This window comes from Myotis yumanensis, unplaced genomic scaffold (genome assembly GCF_028538775.1).
Source record: "Myotis yumanensis isolate MYYU_CA2020_CCGP unplaced genomic scaffold, mMyoYum1.0.hap1 SCAF_3, whole genome shotgun sequence".
NCBI lineage: Eukaryota > Metazoa > Chordata > Mammalia > Chiroptera > Vespertilionidae > Myotis > Myotis yumanensis.
In genome coordinates this window covers 110890989-110913390 of record NW_027223754.1, presented here as the reverse complement: position 1 = coordinate 110913390, position 22402 = coordinate 110890989, and the positions used below count along the sequence as shown (strand labels likewise).

General features: G+C 40.6%; 1 protein-coding gene and 1 pseudogene across 1 annotated transcript in view; one reads left to right on the top strand and one right to left on the bottom strand.

Moving 5' to 3' along the window:
- The first annotated feature begins 5853 nt into the window (after positions 1-5853).
- LOC139006752 (F-actin-capping protein subunit alpha-2-like) overlaps positions 5854-22402 on the top strand; it is a 53486-nt pseudogene continuing 36937 nt past the window's right edge.
- Positions 8306-22402, bottom strand: part of MPHOSPH8 (M-phase phosphoprotein 8) — a 59943-nt gene continuing 45846 nt past the window's right edge. The window contains exons 8-14 of the mRNA XM_070409359.1: positions 20465-20605; positions 19547-19633; positions 17927-18081; positions 14747-14901; positions 12716-12843; positions 11577-11660; positions 8306-9120 (exon numbers count right to left, since the gene is read on the bottom strand). Of these exons, the coding sequence (XP_070265460.1) occupies positions 9079-9120; positions 11577-11660; positions 12716-12843; positions 14747-14901; positions 17927-18081; positions 19547-19633; positions 20465-20605 (792 nt within the window). The 3' untranslated portion in view covers positions 8306-9078. The remainder of the gene's footprint in view (positions 9121-11576; positions 11661-12715; positions 12844-14746; positions 14902-17926; positions 18082-19546; positions 19634-20464; positions 20606-22402) is intronic.

The window sequence follows — 22402 nt, the reverse complement described above, 5'->3', positions numbered from 1 at the left end:
CTAGTCTGTTATTGATACATCCTTGGAGTAGCTTCCAGTTTGGGGTTATCCTATATAATAAAAGACTAATATACTGAGTGTCTGGTCGTCCAGTCGGCCCTTCAACCAATCAAAGCATAATATGGTAATGATACACTAAGGCCACTCAACCCCTCGCTATGACGTGCACTGACCACCAGGGGACAATCAGTTGACTGGTCAACCAGTCGCTGTGATGTGCACTGACCACCAGGGGGCAGATGTTCCAACCGGTACGTTAGCTTGCTGCTGGGTTCTAGCCAATTAGGACTGAGTGAGATGGGCCGGACGCGCCCTGGAGCCCTCCTGCGGTCCCTCCCTGGCTGGCCAACCCTCTGCGTCCTTTCCTGGCCCCGATCATGCATCGGTGGGGTCCCTCGGTCTGGCCTGCACCCTCTCACTATCTGGGACCCCTCAGGGGATGTCAGAGAGCCAGTTTCAGCCTCATCCCGCAGGCAAGGCCGAGGGACCCCACTAGTGCACAAATTTATGCACTGGCCTGTAGTTGTGAGTAAAGCTGCTACAAACATTACTGTACAAGTCATTACACGTTTCATTTTTCTTTGGAAAAAAAGTCTAGGAGTGGAATTATTGAGTATAGGGTATAGGTATGTTTCTTATATTGTCAAACAATTTTCCAAAGTTTCCTGCTTTATTACTCCCATGAGCAGTGTATGTGGATTCTGTTGCCCTGCACACTTGTCTACACTCAGCATTGTCAGTCTTGTTAGTTTTAGACATTATAGGGAGTGTGTAGAGGTATGTCATTGTGGTTTTAGTTTACATTGCTCTAGTGACTTCTCATGTGAATACCATTTCATATGCCTTTGGGCCACTCAAATAACCTTTTTTTGTGTGAAGTACTTTTGCCTAACCCTACTCATCATACCCCCATTGCTATTTATAGTTAGGCTGTGTGGTTTCATTGCTATCTGATGCAAAACATTGGCGTATGTATAATCTATGATGTAAAAATAAAAGTGGCTTTGTTAAAATTCTGGAAAACCAGATGCTGTTGGGAATCCAGAGTTAAATGTTCATATTATGGATTTGTGTTTATTTATGGAAGTTATTCATTATATAATTGAATTTTCAATTCAGCAGTCTTGAAAATTAAAGTTTACAATTTTTTCTTTTTAATTTCTAATGATACTGTTACGTAATTTGTTCACCAGTTAAAACTGTTGCTTCAAAAAGCAGAATAAACTTCGTATGTTGTCTCGTATTTTACAAATTTGCTTCTTTCATGGGCATTTTTTCAAGTTTACGAAATTATGGCCTTTCAGTTTTTTGCCTTAATCTTTTTGATATTATTCTCCACATACAATTTCTCTATATTGTTGGACATTCTTTGCTGCTTAAATAGAATCTATTAGTTAACACTGTAATAAGATTACTTCACTGGAGAGTATCCTGCATATTTTTCCTGTTATGAATTGCTTGTAATAATATTTGGCTTATTTATTGCTTTAATCTGAGTCTTTGTCATGAAGGCAAAGGATCATCCGGTGTGAATACTGTTATGTAGATCTTCCTGGACATGTTTGATAATGTGGAGCCCCGGCCCCGTGTTGAGCATGTAGATAAAAATACGATTCCTTCATGTTTCTGTACCATGGGTGTCCGCTTGAGAGGAAGCCTGCCTTTGAGGTTGACTTCTGGCAAGGAGTCTTTCAACATGAGTCCTTATTGAAGTCCTGTTTCTTGGGTTCTTGCAACTTGTACGTTGTAAATTGAACAGCTTTGCAGAGCACTGTTCTTGCCTCTATGCTTGTTGAATTCTGTTATGTATATTTGAAACATTTCTTTCCTTAAAATGTTTCTATTATTTATGTAATTCACATATTACAAATATAAACTATATGTAACTGATGAATAATTGTAGGCTCCTGTTCTCAGTAGAAAAGGATACTGTTTGTAATTTAAAAGAGAGGGGAGAATATTAGGTGCATTATTACTATTAAGAATGGGACTTTGTATCTTCAATGCTTTATTCTTTATGAAGTCTTCAGAAAAGTATATGTGGTATTTGGCTTGTATACATTTCTGACTATATGAAAAAACCTTAGGGTGTGGTTAGAGATGCTTTTTCACTATTAACAATTCAAATATTTTGGCATAGGAGGGTAAAATGCAACATTAACTTGCACATGGTTCTCATTGACCCAGTTTTATCCTAAAATTAATTAAAAACACTATTTTTGTCCAAAGTGGTGTCACATAGTCTTGTTACAGTTAAGCTTTAAGATTTTAATTAAAGGAGACTTTTTCTTTTAATGCTTTTTTTCCCCATATTTGACAGTCCCATTTTGATGAACAGCTATTCCTTAAAGTGCCTTTATCTTTGTGTATGCATTCTCACAGATTTCAAAATCCAAATTACCAGTATCACTAAAAAGATGCACATGTAAAGGAACGCCACATGATGTTTCATTAGTGTTGATTATATTGCAGTGTACAGGAAAATTGGCCACAGAACTTGACTGGCTTTGAACATTGTGTTCAAATAGTAAGATAAGTCTCCTTTTTAAAGCCTAAATATTGGCAACTAGAATTTGGCTAAATACTAGAGATTAGAGTTGTGGACTACTGTACTGTCAGGTACCTTATAAGACACATATTTTCTAAGGATATGAAACATAAAACTGTCCCAATGAAAAATCTGGGGCCCACACTCTTGTAGGAGAACATTGTTCCAAGGTTTTTTAGTAGTGTAAGTAAGAGTCTTTCTGATGGATTGCAGCAGACATTTATGTGCCCTCCCTCGCTACAAGAATAAAATTTTGTAAACAGAGTAGGAATCAGGATTCTGTGTAGGATTTTGGACAATACGCCTTCAAGAGAACTTATCTATGGAAACAAAATAAAAACAGGCTTTAGCGAAATAGTCAATATTTTACAATCATTAGCAGACTTGGAAATTTAGTGTTTAGAATTTAATAGTTTTTAATGCCAAAACATAAAAGTGAACTGAATTTTAAGTTAGTTGATCTTTGAGGAAATGAATTAAAGAAACATCGTACTGAATGGAAATAATCAAATGTGGTATAGACTTTAAATAGCATCCTAATGAAAACATTACTCTTAAGACCTCTAAGGAATGAGGTAACATTTCTGTCTTTTAAATCAGTGGTCACTAACTGGTGTCCGTGGACCACTGATGGTCCGTGAGGTCTGAAAGGTTGGCGACCGCTGTTTTAAATGATTACTGAAACTGGTTTATAAAAGGCTAAATCTGATTTTATTGTATCCTAGGAGGATGAAATAACACATGGATGAAGCTACCTGAAATCCTACTTCCAGCATGAATCAAGTTTAGAGATGATATCCTGAAGTCATTTATTTTCAGGTGGGTCTCTGTTGTAATTGTTTATTCGTTCCTTCCTAGTTTTGTTCTTTTTCTTTATTGATTAAGGTATTACATATGTGTCCTTATTACCCCATTGCCCGCCCCCCCTACTCATGCCCTCACCCCTCTGGTGTCTGTGTCCACTGGTTATGCTTATATGCATGCATACAAGTCCTTTGGTTGATCTCTCCCCCTTCCTAGTTTCTTTAGTGATTTTCCCTGGTGCTGTTGACTTGGTGAACAGTCCATTTTCTCTGAGCAAGGATGGAGGTTATTTTTTTAAGTTGTCTTTTTTTTTTTTAATACTTACCCAAGGATATGTTGATTGATTTTAGAGAGGAAGGGGGTGGGAGGGAGGAAAGGGAGAAAGAAACAGAAATATCAATCGCTTGTCTCCTGTACATGCCTGGACTAAGGATTGAACCCTCCACTTAGGAATGAAACCCATAACCTTTTGGTGTAAGGAAAGACATTCCAACCAGGTGGGCCACCTGGCCACCGCTGGAGGTTATTTTTAGCTCCAAATTGCCCTTGTATTTCCTCAATAGTAGTAAGGTGCCTTGATTTGTCTTTAGGTAGAACTGGACTGAGAATAGAAATTACATATTGTCTTACTAAAGGAAAGAAAAATCCCTCTTGGTATTCAGTGATCTGAAGCCTAAAATTTTAGTCTTCTGTTCCCTTGGAGAGATTGTAATCTTAAAATGGTTTAATATCATAAAATCCGATCAATGGTAGGGGGATAGAAGGTTCCTTTCTCCCTTGTTGCTTTCTAACCTTTGTAGAGGGATAATACTTTTTCTATTGTTTTGTTAAGTCAGACACAAAATTTTATGTTAACATTTACAATTCTGTGATCTTTATGACAGAATTTGGATGATGTTGTAGTCATCCTGACAGATCCAGGAAGTATTAAGTGTATTCCTTATCTGCTGATGACAAATTCCATTCTCTTGGGACCAGAAACGCAAGCATTACCCTGAGCCTCTAGAAAGTGCAGGATCTCAGGACACACAGTGGAACTACTGCCGTTTCAACAAAACTCAGAAATTGCCATGCACACTGAGAAACACTGATGTAGTATCCTTGACTTTTGAGAAGTTTAACCATTTAAAAATATCTGACAACTCATGCAGCCCTGAAATGTGACAGCCATTTTGCTACTATTGTATAGCTCTAGAAAATTAATGTTGGGCAGTGATTCTCAAAGCTAGTCCCTAATAGCATTATCATCTGGGAACTTAAGAATGAACATTCTCAGATCCACCCTTGCTCCACTAAAGAAAATCTTGGGGTGGGATCCAGCAACGTTTTTTGTTTTGTTTTGAAAAGCCCTACAAATAGCCCAGCTGTTGTGACTGAGTGGTTGAGTGTGGACCTATGAAGCAAGAGGTCACTGGTTCAATACCCAGTCAGGGCACATGCCTGGGCTGCAGGTTTGATCTTCAGTACAGGGCATGCAGGAGGCAGCTGACCAATGATTCTCTCTCATCATTGATATTTCTTTCTCTCTCCTCCCCCGCCCCCCTCTCTAAAAATCAATAAAAAATATATATTTTTTTAAAAAGCCCTACAAATAAATCTGGTTTCTACTAGAGAACCCCTTACCTATGGGTCAAGAAAAAAATCTAATATATGTAGGCTAAATGCACCATACACCAAAGCATTTGTTATTGGAACTTTAGGGTTTTGAAGTTAATTTTGGTTAAAAAAAAAAAGAAAAGTGCCCAGCCAACATTGCTCAGTGGTTGAGTATTGAATACCTATGAACCAGGAGGTCATGGTTCAATTCCCGGTCAGGGCACATGCCCAGGTTGTGGGCCCGATCCCCAGTGTGGGACAGCTAAAAAATGACCTCTCTTATCACTGATGTTTCTCTCCTCCCTCTCTCTCTGAAATATATAAATTTTACAGTAACTACTTTCCATTACAGAATTTTATTTTCTAGTCAGTGTAAAGATACTGGTTCATTGAAGATAATTTTATTAACTTTCTGAACATTAAATTAATAAAATATAAAATACAAATTTAATACTCATAGAAAGACATGACATGGCAATTGCCTCTTTCAAAAATCTTACTAAAAACATTGACGTCTTCAGGTTATCCTTTCAAACAGTGGTTCTCATGCTTGGAGGTGCAGCAGAATCCCCTGAGGACCAGTGAAAGTGACTGCTGGCCTCGCCTGCATGTGATTTGGGCCTGAGGTTCTCATTTCTAGAGGTGGGGGACTCTGGTCTGGGAACCACGGCTTTTTAGTATTAACATATTTATCCCCTCAGGTCCTTAATCTCTATATGACCTTACAACAAAATGCCAGTCCTAGAAGTAAGTGAATTATTGAATAAGACTTTATAGTTCAAATAGACTAGTTCGATGCTTGAATATTAATAGACTAGTTCGATGCTTGAATATTTTTAGGTCTGCTGCTCAGTACTCAGCAAATTATTTTCTTTGTAACAGAATGCTTGTAAAGACATGGGAGGAAAAAAGCCATAAACCAATTGTATTTCATTTGTGAGTTTATTACTCCATATTAGCAATGTATACATATAGGAGCAATAACACTTAACATTTAAAAAATTAGGCCTCGTGGACAAATTTTCTATGGTTTAAATATCGGAATAGAGCAAACTTTACGTTTTTGTTCAGTTTTTGGTTTTATTTTATTTTAAAGATGTGTACCTAGTCCTTGTGTGGTCTTTCTGGTTGTGAAATATTATGGTAGCAGCCCACAAATACAGAACAACGGACAAACCTCCTTTTCAACTCTTTGTGAATGGGAACCACTGGAGGGATCTTTACCCCCAGCAATTTTGGGTCAGTCTCCAGGATAAGGAGCCATTCAAGAAGTCTGTCATTGTTGTGAGAAAAATCATGTTTTTACTAAAGCATATATCTTGGCCCAAGGAAAGTAAATGGGCGATATGAGTAAGGCAGAGATAGGTTGTAGAATAATGGAAATTATATTCTTACAAGTTAAACTGATTTAGATTCCAACTGGGAGTCCTCTGGGAACTCAGGATGACAGATAACTATTTTCCAGTTTTGTAACTGATTTAATTGTGAGCCCTCTTTCATTATAGTTTCCAGCTTATTATTAGGGGTCCTGTGTACACGGAGGTAGTATCCAGCCCTAGAGATCCCAGAAGTATTATATGTTAGCACAGGATGGAGGAAGCAAGGTGTATTCTATCAGCCATCCTCTGAACTGAGCAACATTTAGTTTGAGATGTTTATACAGTATTATGCTATGAAACATTAACTGTATGAAAAATTTCAAAGTTCTCATTTTTGAAGTCAATTTTGGCTATTGTGGTATATAAAGGTTTGGCAAAAGTAGATTTATACTTTTCAGTTTCTCCCAGTTTTTACTCAAAGTCTAGACTTTCATGGTAAATGGTTTGTAAGGCCCTTTCACCGTTAATATTCTGTTAGCAATAACTTACTAGTGCTAACAGTGTAGCTAGTCGGTGTGGGTCAGTGGTTAAGCCTCATCCTATGAAGCAGGAGGTCATGGTTCGATTACCAATCAGGGCACATGCCCAGATCCCTAGTGGGGGGAGTGCAGGAGGCAGCAGATCAACGATTCTCTCACATCGATGTTTTCATCTCTCCCTCTCCCTTCTTCTCTGAAATCAATAAAAATATATTTTTAAAAATAATAAAGCTAACAGTGTAATGCTGAGGATTTAAAAAGCAACATCTGAATTCCAAATTGCAACCTCCTGACATTCCACTGAGTAAATCCCACAAATTTAAGAATTCAGATGGAATGACTTGAGAAGATATTGTATGAAATTAAATAATTTCATATTCCTGGACTGAAACCAAACTATTTAACTGTAGTCCATCATTTAGTGAGTGTTACTAGGTACTTTTCTTTGGTACTAAGTATTGCAGATAAAAGAATGTGTAATGTGCTGTCTATAAGCCATACTCAGAGCAGATCTGAATGGTGTAGTTAGGAAGTTAAGTTGACTGAATAACTCAATTATGTGTCCTTATGTCATTATACATTGGAAAGGAGGAATGGCTGAGGAGTGATTTTTCTTTTTTTTTTTAAAGATAAAATTCGAGCAAAAAACTATTACTAATTGCTTTTCAGGTAGTCTGGCCAAAGAGGAATGCATGCCATTTGTGATGACCTGCTTAGTCATGAGATCACCTGTGGTTGAAATAATAAGCTCAGGTATGTGTTCTGTGTTATTTATACACATTTTATACAAGGAGATTGATTTGTTTTAACCTGTAGTACTAAGCCTATCTGTATACATTTTGGTAAGTTAATACTTAGAAATTGATTTGTTTCCCAGAGAAATCACTGTTCATACCATTTACATATAAGAAACCAGAACTTTCAGCATTTTCCACTCAGGGACAAGTATGTTTTTAGAGAAGCTATTGTTCTGAGCAACTGTATTAAATTATGTACCTCTACATGTGTTCCAGTTAGCACATCTGGCACTGACTCAAACTTTCGTGTTCTCTGATCCTGGTTCAGTTGAAATAACTCACCCATTTTCCCCCTGATGGCTTTTCATAGCTCATTCTTATTTCTCAGCCTAAACTCCTAAAGGAACTGTCTTATTTTCTACTCACTAGTAGTTATGACCTAATAGAAATTTTCTTAAAAAGCCCATTCCTCTTACATGTACTGGACCAAGGTACTGTTGACCCCCTCCCCCTTAATGATCTTATGCACTGTTGCTAACTCAAATCTCAATTTTTTTTCAAAAGCTATGAAATCAGATACAGTACTAGTACAAAATTTAGCTAAAAACTACACATTTGGTATCCACATTTATTTGGGATACAAAGAAATAAGAAAGACTAACATTGTGGTACTTTAATGAGAAAAGTAGGAAAAGGCAGTTTCAGTATGTAAAATAAAAATGGCTGTCTGAATTGTAAACACAATGTATAGGGTCTAATATGTGACATTCTGAAAATTTTATTAAAATTGTAACTCACAATTATAAAACTAATCAGGAACTACATTTTAAACATTTCTATAATCCAGACTGAGCTTGATTTATTAGTTTGCCAAATAAGAGTTTTATCTATGGAAAAGTTCATAGGAACAGTAACCCCACATGAGGCAAAAGCTGACAAAACTGGTCTGGCCTCCCAGGATTCAAAGTAAGGGCACATGTAATATTTCTTTTTAGGCCTCACAATGTTCTGGTTGATTTCTTAGGGTCTGATCTTTTCAAATAAAGGATAACTGGAAACATCCAAAGATGTCCTTCCAACTTGGGATGTGTGGCAACTACATATCAAAAATAGATCAGACCTTTTTGCTCCAATTTCAAGGCGGGGGGGGGGGGGGCAAATTCACACTTTATTTACAGAAATTCACCTGGGGTAGTAGAAAATTTCAAATTAAAAAGAAAATTTCAAGTTAACAAAGAAAGTAATTTTCTTAAATAACCCTGTACCATTCCACATTGTGGAAAACTAAGTATGCAGTTCAGACACAACATCAACTTCAAAGCATTGGCACAAATACTTACATTTCTGTATTTTATAATATATTACATAGAACACATCATGTCCCACATATAACAGATGATAGGCCTTAAACTGCATGAGGTTTGCAGATCAAACTTTAAATTTGAAAGTGTTAGCCGTGCCAGAATTCCAAACTGCTTGGAAAGGAGTATTTAAAAATAGGTCTGAAAGCCATTCCATCCCAATTCTCTGTTTGATCATTGCAGCTGCACTCTGTATGCACCTATTAGCAATTTCACCTACAGAAAGCAAAAAAAAAAAAAAAAAAGAATGCATATGGATCAGCACAGAGGTAGTTCTCTTTTCTTAGAAGAGGGGAGAAACATACATGCCCAAGACTAGTTCCTCTTATTTGCAATATTCCCAAATTGGTTATCAATGTAAGTGGTTAGATTATCACTATTTTAATAAAAAATCCAAGTGCTGCCCTAGCCGGTTTGGCTCAGTGGATAGAGCGTTGGCCTGCGGACTCAAGGGTCCCAGGTTCGATTCTGGTCAAGGGTATGTACCTTGGTTGTGAGCACATCCCCAGTAGGGAGTGTGCAGGAGGCAGCTGATCGATGTTTCTCTCTCTTCGATGTTTCTAACTCTCTATCACTCTCCCTTCCTCTCTGTAAAAAACCAATAAAAATATATTTTAAAAAATCCAAGTGCTTATTATTTGATTTTTAGTTATTATATTTAACTAGAGGCCCGGTGCACAAAAATTTGTGCACTCGGAAGGGGGGGGGGGCGTCCCTCAGCCTGGCCTGTGCCCTCTTGCAGTCTGGGACCCCTCGGGAGATAACGACCTGCTGGCTTAGTCCTGCTCCCAGGTGGCAGAGGGCAGGCCCAATCCCTAGGTGCAGCCCCTGGTCGGGCTCAGAGCAGGGCCGATTGGGGGTTGGGGCACCGCCCCCTGTCACACTCAAAGCAGGGTCGATGGGGAGGTTGCGGCGCCACCCCGTCACGCACAAAGCAGGGCCCATCAGGGGGTTGGGGTGCTGCCCCGTCAGAGCAGGGCCCATCAGGGGGGCTGGGGCTCCGTACCCTGTCACGCACAGAGCAGGGCCCATCAGGGGGTTGGGGAGTTCCCCCCAGTCACTCACAGAGTAGGGCTGATAGGGGAGTTGGGGCACCGCCCCCTGTCACGCACAGAGCAGGACCAATCAGGGGGTTGGGGCGCTGCCCCCTGTCAGAACAGGGCCCATCAGGGAGGTTTTGGGCTCCATACCCTGTCACGCACAGAGCAGGGCCCATCAGGGGGTTGGGGAGCTCCCCCCAGTCACTCACAGAGTAGGGCCGATAGGGGAGTTGGGGCACCGCCCCTGTCACACACAGAGCAGGGCGGATCAGGGGGTTGGGGTGCCACACCCTGTCACACTCAGGGCAGGGCCGATGGGGAGGTTATGGCTCTACCCCGTCACACACAGAGCAGGGCCCGTGGAAGGGGGAGGGAATGGGGTGCCACCCTCTATCACCCACAGAGCAGGGCCGATCAGGGGGTTGGGGCGCCACCACTGACACACAGCAGGGCCGATCAGGGGGTTGGGGAGTTCCCCCCAGTCACTCACAGAGTAGGGCCGATAGGGGAGTTGGGGCACCGCCCCCTGTCACGCACAGAGCAGGACCAATCAGGGGGTTGGGGTGCTGCCCCCTGTCAGAACAGGGCCCATCAGGGGGGTTTTGGGCTCCATACCCCATCACACACAGATCCGCAGGGCGATCAGGGGGTTTGGGCGCTGCCCCTGTCACGCTGATCCCGGTGCTGGGAGGCCTCACGGCTCCGCTGATCCCGGTGCTGGGAGGCATATTACCCTTTTACTAAATAGGATAGAGGCCTGGTGCACGGGTGGGGGCCGGCTGGTTTGCCCTGAAGGGTGTCCTGGATCAGGAGATGATGGCTGTTTGCAGCTGGTCACACCCCCTTCAGGGTGGGGGTCCCCGCTTGGGTGCCTGGTCAATCTAGGTGAGGGGCTGAGGGCTGTTTTCAGGCTGGCGGGTGACTGAAGCTCCCAACCACTCCTTTTTTTCTTTTTCTTTTTTTATTCTGGGCCAGCTTTAGCTCTGAGGCTTGGCTCCAGCTCCTAGGCCTTGGCTGCTGAAAGCAGGTATCTGGTTTGTTTGGGTTCTATAATCGAAACAATGTATCAACTCCAGCTCTGAGATCCCGGCTGGCTGAAAGCAGGTTTCTGGGGTTTTGTTTAGCTTCTATATTTGTAACAATGTTTCAAACTGCAAGCTCAGAGGCCGGCAGCGGCAGGCGGGGAACGTTGGAGTCCTCCGTCACTGAAGCAAGCAAGCCTCATGTTCGCTTCAAGCTGCCTGGCTGCCGGCCGCCATCTTGGCTGGCAGTTAATTTGCATATCGCCCTGATTAGCCAATGGGAAAGGTAGCGGAGGTACGGCTAATTACCATGTTTCTCTTTTATTAGATAGGATACTTGTACTATTATACAGACACCAGCTTCATTTTACAAAGAGAGTTTATTGACTAGCCTAGCGACATAACATATGGCAATTAAATACCAAAGCTAAGACTGCTATAGAGACACAATATATTTTATATCTGCCATGTTTTACATTCATATTGCACTGACTTCTACCCAAGGGAGCACAGGTCTCTAGGACAGGCATACCAAGAAGCCACAACATGATAAAGTTACCTAGCATAACAATTTGAGTAGGAACAATAAATATGAGGAAAGAATTCTCACCTTAGCAGAAGGTGCTTCTGTCAACCTTATAAAGAGTTTATTGAGGCCTGCAACAGGGCTGAATGAGTAAACAAAATGACTATCCTAGGGAAAGAGACCAAAAAGGGTCAGTATTTCTTCCAACATCTACATCTAGAAACAGCTAGGCCAAATCTGAAAAGACCAGAAACCTTTAAGACTCTGTAAGTTTTGTATTTGAATTCATGAGGTAGTAAGCTGTGATTTCTTTAATTTCCCTTGACTTATTAAAAAGTTACAAATGAAAAAACAATATCCAGGTAAATCTTTATGATTAGAATGCATCCAGTAATATACAGCATTGAGTGTTAGGAAAGAGTTCTAAATGTGACCAAGGAATCATGCATTAAGGTTCTTCAAGGGCATTTTTTATATTAACACGTTAAGTGCCCTGTCAGTCACCAGTGACTGACACTATACTTTCCGTCCAGAAGACAAAATAGGCTGGGCACTTAACGCGTTAAAAAGGAAGGTCTACAGCCACTATGTATTTTTATTTTAAAATATTTGTAATAAAAATACAAATTTTAGCATAATGAAAGCTAAAATTAAGCATAAACTAAGCCAGTGATGGCGAACCTTTTGAGCTCCGTGTGTCAGCATTTTGAAAAACCCTAACTTTGGTGCCGTGGCACATACAGAAATTTTTTGATATTTGCAACCATAGTAAAAGATTTACATTTTTGATATTTATTTTATATATTTAAATGCCATTTAACAAAGAAAATCAACCAAGAGAATGAGTTTGCGTGTCACCTCTGACACGCGTGTCATAGGTTTGCCATCACTGAACTAAGCACAAATACAACAGTAGGACATTGGTTGTATTTGATTATTTGAAGCATGAACAGGTATACTTTTCTTCTTTGTTGAATTTCCTGTAAGTGAATGTTTATAATTATAATGGTGGGAAAAGGCATAATATTTAAATTCTTATATCATAAGAATTTATATTCTGTATGTTATTTTTGACAAAATTTAGGATGATTACAGGTTATTGCCTCATTTCCAACAACAGGTTTACTGAATTATAATTAACATTTTATTAAAACATAGCCATTAAAGTCATCTTTTGATTAGAAAAATGTACTTTTCAGTAATGAACTATAGAAAAATCTTACCAGAAAAACAGGAAGTTGAAATTTATCATTTAAAATTACAGCTTGTACACTACATGGTCCACAGAGTCGAGCAATAACATCTTTACCCAAAAAATTCGCATGGAAAATGAATAGCAGGATGCCAGAGCCTAAGCAGGAGAGATGCACACACAGATTTTTAACCCAATCCTTGAACCTCCACCTTCCAGTACCTAAGGGAGGAGATGAGGTGGGGATGGGTAGGGTAGAAGAACAGACACAACTTGTGTGCCATGCCCACTCTCTCCTCCCTAGTGAAGGACTCCTCCAATTTTCCAAACCACAACTCCTGTTATTTTTTGTCTATGTATTTCCTACTGATAGCTCATGGAACGGACTTTTTAAAATGTGCTTTTCTGCGGTAAAATTATTTTATTTTACACTTGGAGTGCGGGAAACGAGTTAAGTCGGCTCGCGTGAATTGCGCGTACTCCGCGGGAGCCGTCTTAACTCGGTTCATATAGATTTGCGGTGGAGTGCGGGAAACGTGTAAACTCGGGCCGATTGTAACTGCGTATTACCAAATATTTGTTTGTTTGCCGTTCACAAAGATACCTACCTGCGTATGCGAACCGTTTCATACCCATTGGGGTAATAGGTATCATAAAAATCCCTGATTTTGCGCGGGAAACCTAAATAATTGCCCGCGCCATCTTATATTTTGGCGGGAAATTCACCCCACACCGGAGTGTTAAAAGAACTGGCATTTGCTGAATGCAAATGCATAGATATCCCTGGAAGTAAACCACTGGGCATTCTATGGGTTTGAGTGATTTTGTTTTCTCCCACATACTGTTTTGCCTTTTCCAAATTTTGTGATTAATAGAAAAAAAATCTCATTTTGGAAAAATAAGTTAGCATGAGATTTGAAAAAACTCAAGAACACAGACAACAGTGTGGGATTGTGGAGGGTGAGGCGGTAGGAGGTGGAGAAGATATAGATAACTGGTGATGGATGTAGACTTGGGGTGGTGAATACACAATACAGTGTACAGATGATGTGTTGTTGAATTGTGCACTTCAAACCTGTATAACCCAATAAATTCAATAAAAAGGAAAAGTTAAAAATTAAAAATAAAATATTCTACAAGGTTAATTTTGAAGAAAAGCTGTTCTTTTTAAAGGAAAAGTTTATTTTTAGAGAGAGAGGGAGGGAGAGGGAAATTGTGAGAGTGAAATATCAATGATGAGCTGCCTCCTGCACACCCCCAATGGGGATCAAGCCCACAAATAGGGCATGTACTCTGACTGGGAATCAAACCTACAACCTTTAGGGCATGAGACTATGGCCAACCAACAGAGCCACATTTGCCAGGGCCCCTTTGCTTTCTTTACTCTGGTCCCAGGGAAGTAAGGGCACACCTTGTCAAACTATTTGTGATTTTGCTTTCCAGCTTTATAATGCAAACTGACATGAATAGTCAATGCCAAGTTCACCAAATAGTGAGTAGTTATGAATGGCTATCAATTATTGGTAGGGCTACATATTCATTTTACTTATTTAAACAAAATAAAAAAAGCCAGAACCCAGCTTGCTACGTTTAGGAAGAGACTCAGCTTTCTGTACGTATGGCATCTGTGTCCTAGAGAAGTCATGGTGGCCAGGAAGCAGAACTGAAGTTTCTATTTTCTGCTTTTAAAATTTATTAAAGGGCAGACATATTTTTTCTTTTTAAAAAGCCAAGACTATTAGCAATAATAAAATCCAGAAGAAAAAAGAAATTGATTCTGGGCTCGGAACGTAAAAATTCAAATAAAAACTAGTATAATTATTAAGACCAAACTTCCATACTTTTTAAACAAGTTCTACAACATGCTCTGTGGACCCCTCAAAGCCACCTGGGATGGTAGATATCAGTTGGTTTCTTTTTTTCTGCCAGAGCAACTCTGTTGATAACTGTTTTACATAATTATTATACTAATAGAATTTTCTTAAGATTTGTTTAAAGAATGAGTTCTAAATCAGTTAACAGCTATAGTGTCATATTTCAAACAGAGAAAATGTAAGCTTACCTTCTGCTATGTTCTGTGGAGGTTTATAATTGAAATCCATTGAAAAATCTGGCCCCTCACAGAGACGATGACATGCTATTGGAAAAATTGGTTCTAGAAGAGCAAGGCGTGCTTCAAAGTAATCCTTTATCGTTTCTTCTGCCACTCTTGAAAGTCTAATAATAAAGTATGTAGTAAGAGTTAGTATTAATGTAAAAAAGAATCATGAGCCATAAAATTATAAAACTGTTAAATCCAGATCAACCTTAAAAATAACATGCGATTCCGTCATCCCTCTACTCTGCACTGGGCACCTGACATGCCATTTGTCTTTCTTACTGTCTGTCCTCTCCCAAGGATTCCGGTTCCATGAGGGCAGTCCTTACCCCCACTGCTCTCTCCATCTCCCCAGCAGTCTGAAAAGTGCCTGGCAGATAGTGTTCAATAAATATCTGTCTAATAAATGAATCAATTTGGAGAATCAGAAATGAGAATTCTGTTAAAAAATAAATCCAAGAATTGGCACACACACACGCAGTCAAATAAAATTCAGAAAACTTTTTTTCAAGATTACTTTATTCCTGCATTTTCTCAATTGTTTCTTCCTTATGTTTGCCCTTTTCTTTTTTTTACTTGGTGAGATTTGGCTTTACACTCAAGGATCTTTTTGTGATATTTGTCCAGATTTAGCCTAGTGATAACCACCTTGCTGGGGTGAATGACTAAGATTTCTACAGATGGCAGAAACTTAAAGTATTTTACCAATTTGCTGCCCTTTGTCATCCTTTTGGATGGGCATGGATTGAACATTGTACGTCTGCCTCAACTCTTTGAAAACAGGAGAATATGTGGAAAAATGCATTGAAATGATTTTTATGGTTTTTGCTCTGGTCAGAAGTCACAAAGGAATTAAACTTCATTTCTGGATGCTGCTGCTTCAATGATGGCCGCAAAAGGGCAGAAACTATCTCACTAAGAAGGTAACCAACTCATCTGGTTTGCCCAGCATCCCCGGAATCGCTCCATGTATCATGCAAACCAGGAAGGCTGGTCGACCTACTTGCAGGCTATCTGGATCTGTTATCCATGTGAACAAACTGAGATGAGCTGGCTTCCAGGATTCCATGTAGCTATAAATGCTGGTCAGTCACACACAAATTATTGGTTGGGCCCTGGCTGGTATTGCTCGGTGGGTAGTGTGTTGGCCCACACATGGAAGGGTCTTGGGTTTAATTCCTGGTCAAGGGCACTTACCTGGGTTGCAGGTTCAATCCCTGGGCCCGGTTGGGGTGCGTGTGGGAGGCAACCAGTCCATGTGTCTCTTTCACATGGATGTTTCTCTCTGTCTCTCCCCCTCCCTTCCACTCTCTCCAAAAGTCAATGGAAAAATATCCTCGCCCTAGCTGGTCTGGCTCACTGGATGGAGCGTCGGCCTGCGGACTGAAGGGTCCCAGGTTCGATTCCAGTCAAGGGCATGTACCTTGGTTGCAGGCACATCCCCAGTGGGGGGTGTGCAGGAGGCAGCTGATCGATGCTTCTCTCTCATTGATGTTTCTAACTCTCTATCCCTCTCCCTTCCTCTCTGTAAAAAATCAATGAAATATAAAAAAAAGAAAAATATCCTCGGGTGAGGATTAACAACAAAAATCAATGTATTAACAAAAAAATAATGGGTTGGGCGAGGCTCTCATCAAAGGCTGTTAAAGGGGGCACACTCACTACGTACATATTCCTTTATTTTGACCTTTGCCACCTTTTTTGTCTCCTGTCCAAAACTGACCTTACTTTCTGCTTAGAATATAGATCTCCTACACCTGGAATTGGAGTTACCATCTTGCAGACATGAAGACCCAAGTCAGATTCTAACTATGGTGGATGAGAAAGAGAGGCTATTCCTACCTAAACTGCCTACTTCTATACTTTGTTATATGAATAATAAACACCTTACTTGTGTTAGCTACTGTCTGTGACGTTCCTATTATGTGTTGCCAAAATAAATGTCTTAGAATTCTTTTGAAAAAGAATGGGTAAACTGTGAAGCATCTAGACAATGGAATGATCCAGCATTAAAAAGAAATGAGCTATAGAGCCAGGAAAAGACATGGAGGACATTTAAATGCATATCAGTAAGTAAAAGAAGACCATCTGAAAAGGCTACATACTATATGATTCCAACTATGTGAAATTCTGGAAAAGGCAAAAATATGGAGACAAGAAGATCAGTGGTTTTCAGGGTTTAGTGGGGGAGAGAGGGATGAATAAAGTGGAGCCCGGGGGGCAGTGAAACTATTCTGTGTGATACTATGATGGTGGGTATGTGTCATACATTTATCAAAATCCACAGAATGTACAACACCAAGGTGAACTAACAAACATGGACGATAGGTTCATTAACTGTACCACGCTGGTAGAAGAGGTGGGGGAGGCTGTGCATGTGTGGGGGCAGGGGTTCTATGGAAGATCTCTTGTACTTTCTGCTCAATGTCACAGTGAGCCTGAAAGTGCTCTAAAAATTGTGTCCATTAAAAAACAAGAATGAACTAAAATTTAAGAAAATGTGAGCCAAATTAAGAGCCTAGTCAAGATTTTAAGGAGATGCTTCTAGATTAAGTCTAAAAGTTTCTAAGACCTCAATACCTGTAGAAAAGTAATTCATATGCCACTTAAATCTGTGATCTTTTTAGAAGAGAAGCCCTTTGGGACCTCTACTTGATAATTTTTTCTGTGCAGTTACATATACAGACCATTCCAGTTTTTGTCTTGTGTGTGTGTGTGTGTGTGTGTGTGTGTGTGTGTGTGTGAAAATAATTTAGATAGAGGGCCTGCTACCAGAGGGAGATAAAATTATAGTTTAATTTAAACTAATGTTTGATAGACGGAGGAACCTAGCAAGGCCTTTCTTTCTTAATCCTCATGAGGATATGGTTTTTTATTTTGAGGGAGGAGAATGGGAGAGGGAGAGAGAAATATCAATGTGAGAGAGAAACATCTATTGTTTGCCTCCTGTACACACAGGAGGCAATTGGAAATCAGACTCACAACCTAGGCATATGCCCTGACTGGGAATCAAACCTGCAACCTTCTGGTGTATGGGATGAATGATTCTTTAACCAACTGAGCCATGTTGCTAGAGCTAGGCCATTCCTGTTTTGATGTGTCTAGTCCTGTAACTTAAGTATGGCACAGTCACAGCGCACTTACGTGTCTAAATGATTCTTCAGCAAGTCGTACACCAACACATTGTTACACTGCTTTGCAAAATACATTGCGCTAGTCTGGTGCTTTGACAAAATATTGCAGTCAGCTCCACATTCAATTACAAGTCGTACAATATCCAAATTTCCTCTTTTACAGGCCTGAGTCCCAAAAAAAAAAGGAGCAATAATTAACTAAAGTTAACTACCAGTCAGTGTTTGTCCCTTTCTTCACACTTGAGACAGCCTGGGAGCTCTTTGTGAAGAGAGGGAAAGAAGGTTGGAAAAAACCTGGAGTTGGGTCTCCCTGGGTATTAGAAACGTTTACATAAACAGGAGGGGTCCAGTACAGAAATCTGTGCTACATTCAAAACGATACCTCTATCCCAACCCAGAAGAAACACCAGGCCTTTTTAAGCTCCACTCTCCATCCATGTCCTGTTGTCTTATTAGGAAAGCCCTGGGAATCTAAAGTGCCTTTTAGCATCACAAAATCTCAGAATTTTCCTAGTATCTGCTCTGAGGAGACTAACAAGCATGGATACATGTCTAAATTTAAATCCAGAATGGCCCTGAGACACACTTTAAAGACCACTCTAGAGTATCTGTTTAGAACCCACTTGGTGATTTCTCAGTAAGATAGTTTTAATTCATTCTTTGAATGCTACCTCTGCTTTAAACATTGGACAATTTACATACATAATGGAAAACAAATTCAAAAGTAGGGGTCCTGAACAAAATATTTCCACGAGCCACCAATGAAATGGAAACACAGTGAGCCTGGTTTAAACACTAAGTGTAAAACCCTAAAGCTGAAGCAGCAGGCGGGCCAGGCCTTTAGAATAACGAATTAGAAAGCAGATTCAGGCAGCCCACTGTGAACCTGGCTGTGGCCATGCTTGTTTACTGACTCATGAAAGAAGGCTGAAAACAGACTGCAGACAAACGCCAATAGTTCATAAACTGTGTCTAAGGACAGGGCAGCAGCACAGCCTCCACTTGGGGAGCTAAACCACTACTAGGTGTTAAAAACTGCTGTATCCTAATAGCATTTTACGCCAGGAACCCAGAACTTCCCCAGGAACAGACTAGAACATGCAGAACTTGCCCCCAAAGATGCAAATGTAAAACCACTAACCATGGAGGGGTAATACAGGAGTGCACGGGGGCGGCTTTAACAACCTTCCACTTAAAACTATCTGCAAACCACAATTCCTAATACACAACGGGTGAAGCGAATTCACCAATAAAAACTAGATTATAGCCTCCACTTCTCCACTCCTTGGGCTCTGTGCATAGCCCACTCCAGTTCCCATCTACACAGTTCATCCCTGTTCACAGCCACAGTGAGGCCACCTGTCAAAGCAACCCTAAGGCTGCCTGGGAGCCACAGGACTGAACCTTGTCTGGACTCTGATGTAATCCCTTAGCTCCATGCTTACTCCTCTCGCATTACTCATCACACTACATGTTAAGTGCTTCTCTGATGCTACTTTTCCCATTCACCTATCATGTGCAAGTCCAGAGATTATCTTGTTCCCCATCAAATCCCCAGGCCCCACTGTCAGAGACCCCAACATACACATCTGAGGCATGGAGGGGATGAGCAATCATGTGAGGCATTTACCTTCATTAAAGCAGTCTCACCACTGCTCTGCTGGACATTTACAAAAGCTCCTGCTTCCAAAAGAATAGCCACTGTAGTTAAAAAGTTCTATTAAAGAAAAGAAAACAAATTTAATTCTTCAAATTCTTATATTCAAAAGTAAGATATTTTTGGATGTTTTGAAACTTTTAGCCACCAGGAAAAAGACAATCTATCCCAAGCAGGTAGGTGAAATTTCCTGGTTCTTTACTATGCAGGGTCTTGTGAGAACCAGAGGTGCTGGGTGGGTTCAGTCCCCTGCCCAGCCACACTCTGTTTTGCCAGCAAGTTCAATCTGAGGGTTAACCACTGCTTTCTACATAAGACCCTCTGCATAGCAATCCTTTAGATCAGTGGTTCTCAACCTTCTGGCCCTTTAAATACAGTTCCTCATGTTGTGACCCAACCATAAAATTATTTTCGTTGCTACTTCCTAACTGTAATGTTGCTACTGTTATGAATCGTAATGTAAATATCTGATATACAAGATGGTCTTAGGCGACCCCTGTGAAAGGGTCATTCGACCGCGAAAGGGGTCGCGACCCACAGGTTGAGAACCGCTGCTTTAGATAGATAATATATGGGAACATTTTAATTATTTTCAATTGGAAATGATTTTTCAATCAAGACCCTATTGATTGAAACTAATTTTAGTACCTTAATCGGAGGTCCTGTTGAATATAAATCCCTTCCAACTAGATAATCATTTTGAAAATTCAACTGCAAAGTATTATTGTTGATTTAAAAGAAAGCATCCATTCATAAGTCATAGATAAACTGAAATATAAAATTAGGTTGACTGTATGACTGTTATATTTCACTACAGAAACAGATTTTGTCTTAGTCCAGGAGCAGGAATTCTTGTAAGACTATGAAATGGCTGCATTGTGAGTGACCAACCTTTTCAGCTGCATGAATGAGTGCGGTGGTCCCATTCTTCTGTCTGCCATTCACTTTGGCTCCCTTTCTGATGAGAAGCCTCAGTAGATCGTCCTGACCTCCAGCTGCAGCAAGCATCACTAGTGTCATCCCACTTGAATCCTTCATTAGTTTTGTGTAAGGAAAAAATGTCAATGTTTAATCATAAAAATTGTATAACTAAGTTCATCTAGACTGTTTCAACGTGAAATTATTAAACTACATTGACTTAAGCATCTACTTAATTTTTTTCATGAAAATATCCTAAAAATAAAAAACTAATAACCTTTGGAATTTTATATATATAAATGTTACTATGGGAACCTTAATCAGAGTACACTGGATGTTCAAGGCCAATCTAAGCAAGGACATAGCAATCTTACTGTATGCACTGAGCAGGTGTACCTTTCTGAGGCCCAAATATTGATGTCACTATTTGGCAAGAAACCTCTTTTGTCCAAGTTGGTATAAAGATGTATTACTAACCAGGTGGTACAAGGCTGTTTTTATATTATTTTTAATTTTTTTTTATTGCTTAAAGCATTACAAAGGGTATTACATATGTGTCCCTTTTTTTCCCCGCCCTTGACAATACCCTGGCTTCCCCTACCCCCCAGTGTCTTATGTCCATTGGTTATGCTCATATGCATGCATACAAGTCCTTCAGTTGATCTCTTACCCCCCTCCCTCCTGCCCCCCAACCCTCCCCGGCCTTCCCGCTGCAGTTTGACAATCTGTGTGAGGCAGCTCTGCCTCTGTATCTATTATTGTTCAAAAGTTTATAATGGTCTCTATTATCCATGAATGAGTGAGATCATGCAAGGCTGTTTTTATGTAAAGGCTGCTTTTATGTAGAGCTGGGCTGCTGTGTGTGCAATGGCTCCTATGTTTGCTTAGGTTGTTTTGTGCAGCTACTGCTTAGTAAGCTACTTTGAAGAACTGCTTTGTCTAATGGCTACTTAGCAGCAATGGCTACTTGGTCTAAAATAAAGACTCTCGAGAAAAACCAAGATGGCGGCATAGGTTAACGCCGGAGTTTGCTGCCTCGAACAACCACTTCAAAAATACAACTAAAAGACGGAACGGACATCATCCAGAACCACAGGAAGGCTGGCTGAATGGAAGTTCTACAACTAGGAGGAACCGAGAATCAGAGGAGGTGCAGTGCTGAAGTAAAATACTAAGGTGCGGAGTGCGCGCGGCGCGGGCTGGTGGCTGAGGGCGTGGTTGTCTGGTTCAATCTGGAGGGAGCTTCAGACTCAGAGCTCCAGATCTGGGCGAGTCTCTAGGGACCCAGACTCAAACGGGAGAAGTGGGACTGTCTGGCTACGGTCCCTCCGAGGTTTGCAGCTGTTGCTGGGACAGAGAGGCAGAGCCCCTGGGGACGGACTGAGAGCAGCCATAACTGCTCCCTCCTCCGCCCTGTTGATCCCATGGGACCCGCCCTGCACAAGAGCCATTTGCCGGATAGCCTCAGGCAAAGGCTAGGTTAGCACCTCCCTAGAGGACACAAGTTCTTCCACTGCAAACACAGCTGATTATCACAGCCAGTCGGCCTGGAGGTCAAATCCCTCTAGTATTAACTATAACAATCAAGGCTTAACTACAACAAGACTGCGCACAAAGACCACTAGGGGGTGTACCAAGAAAGCGTAAAAAAATGCGGAGACAAAGAAACAGGACAAAACTATCAAGGGAGGATATTGAGTTCAGAACCACACTTTTGAGATCTCTCAAGAGGCTTCTAGAGTCTGTCAATAAACTTGATGAGATGTACAGGAAATCTAATGAGACCCTCGATGGAGTGATAAAGGACCATCTAGAAAGTAAGCATACACTGACTGAAATAAAGAATATTATACAGACTCCCAACAGCAGACCAGAGGAGCGCAAGAATCAAGTCAAAGATTTGAAATGCGA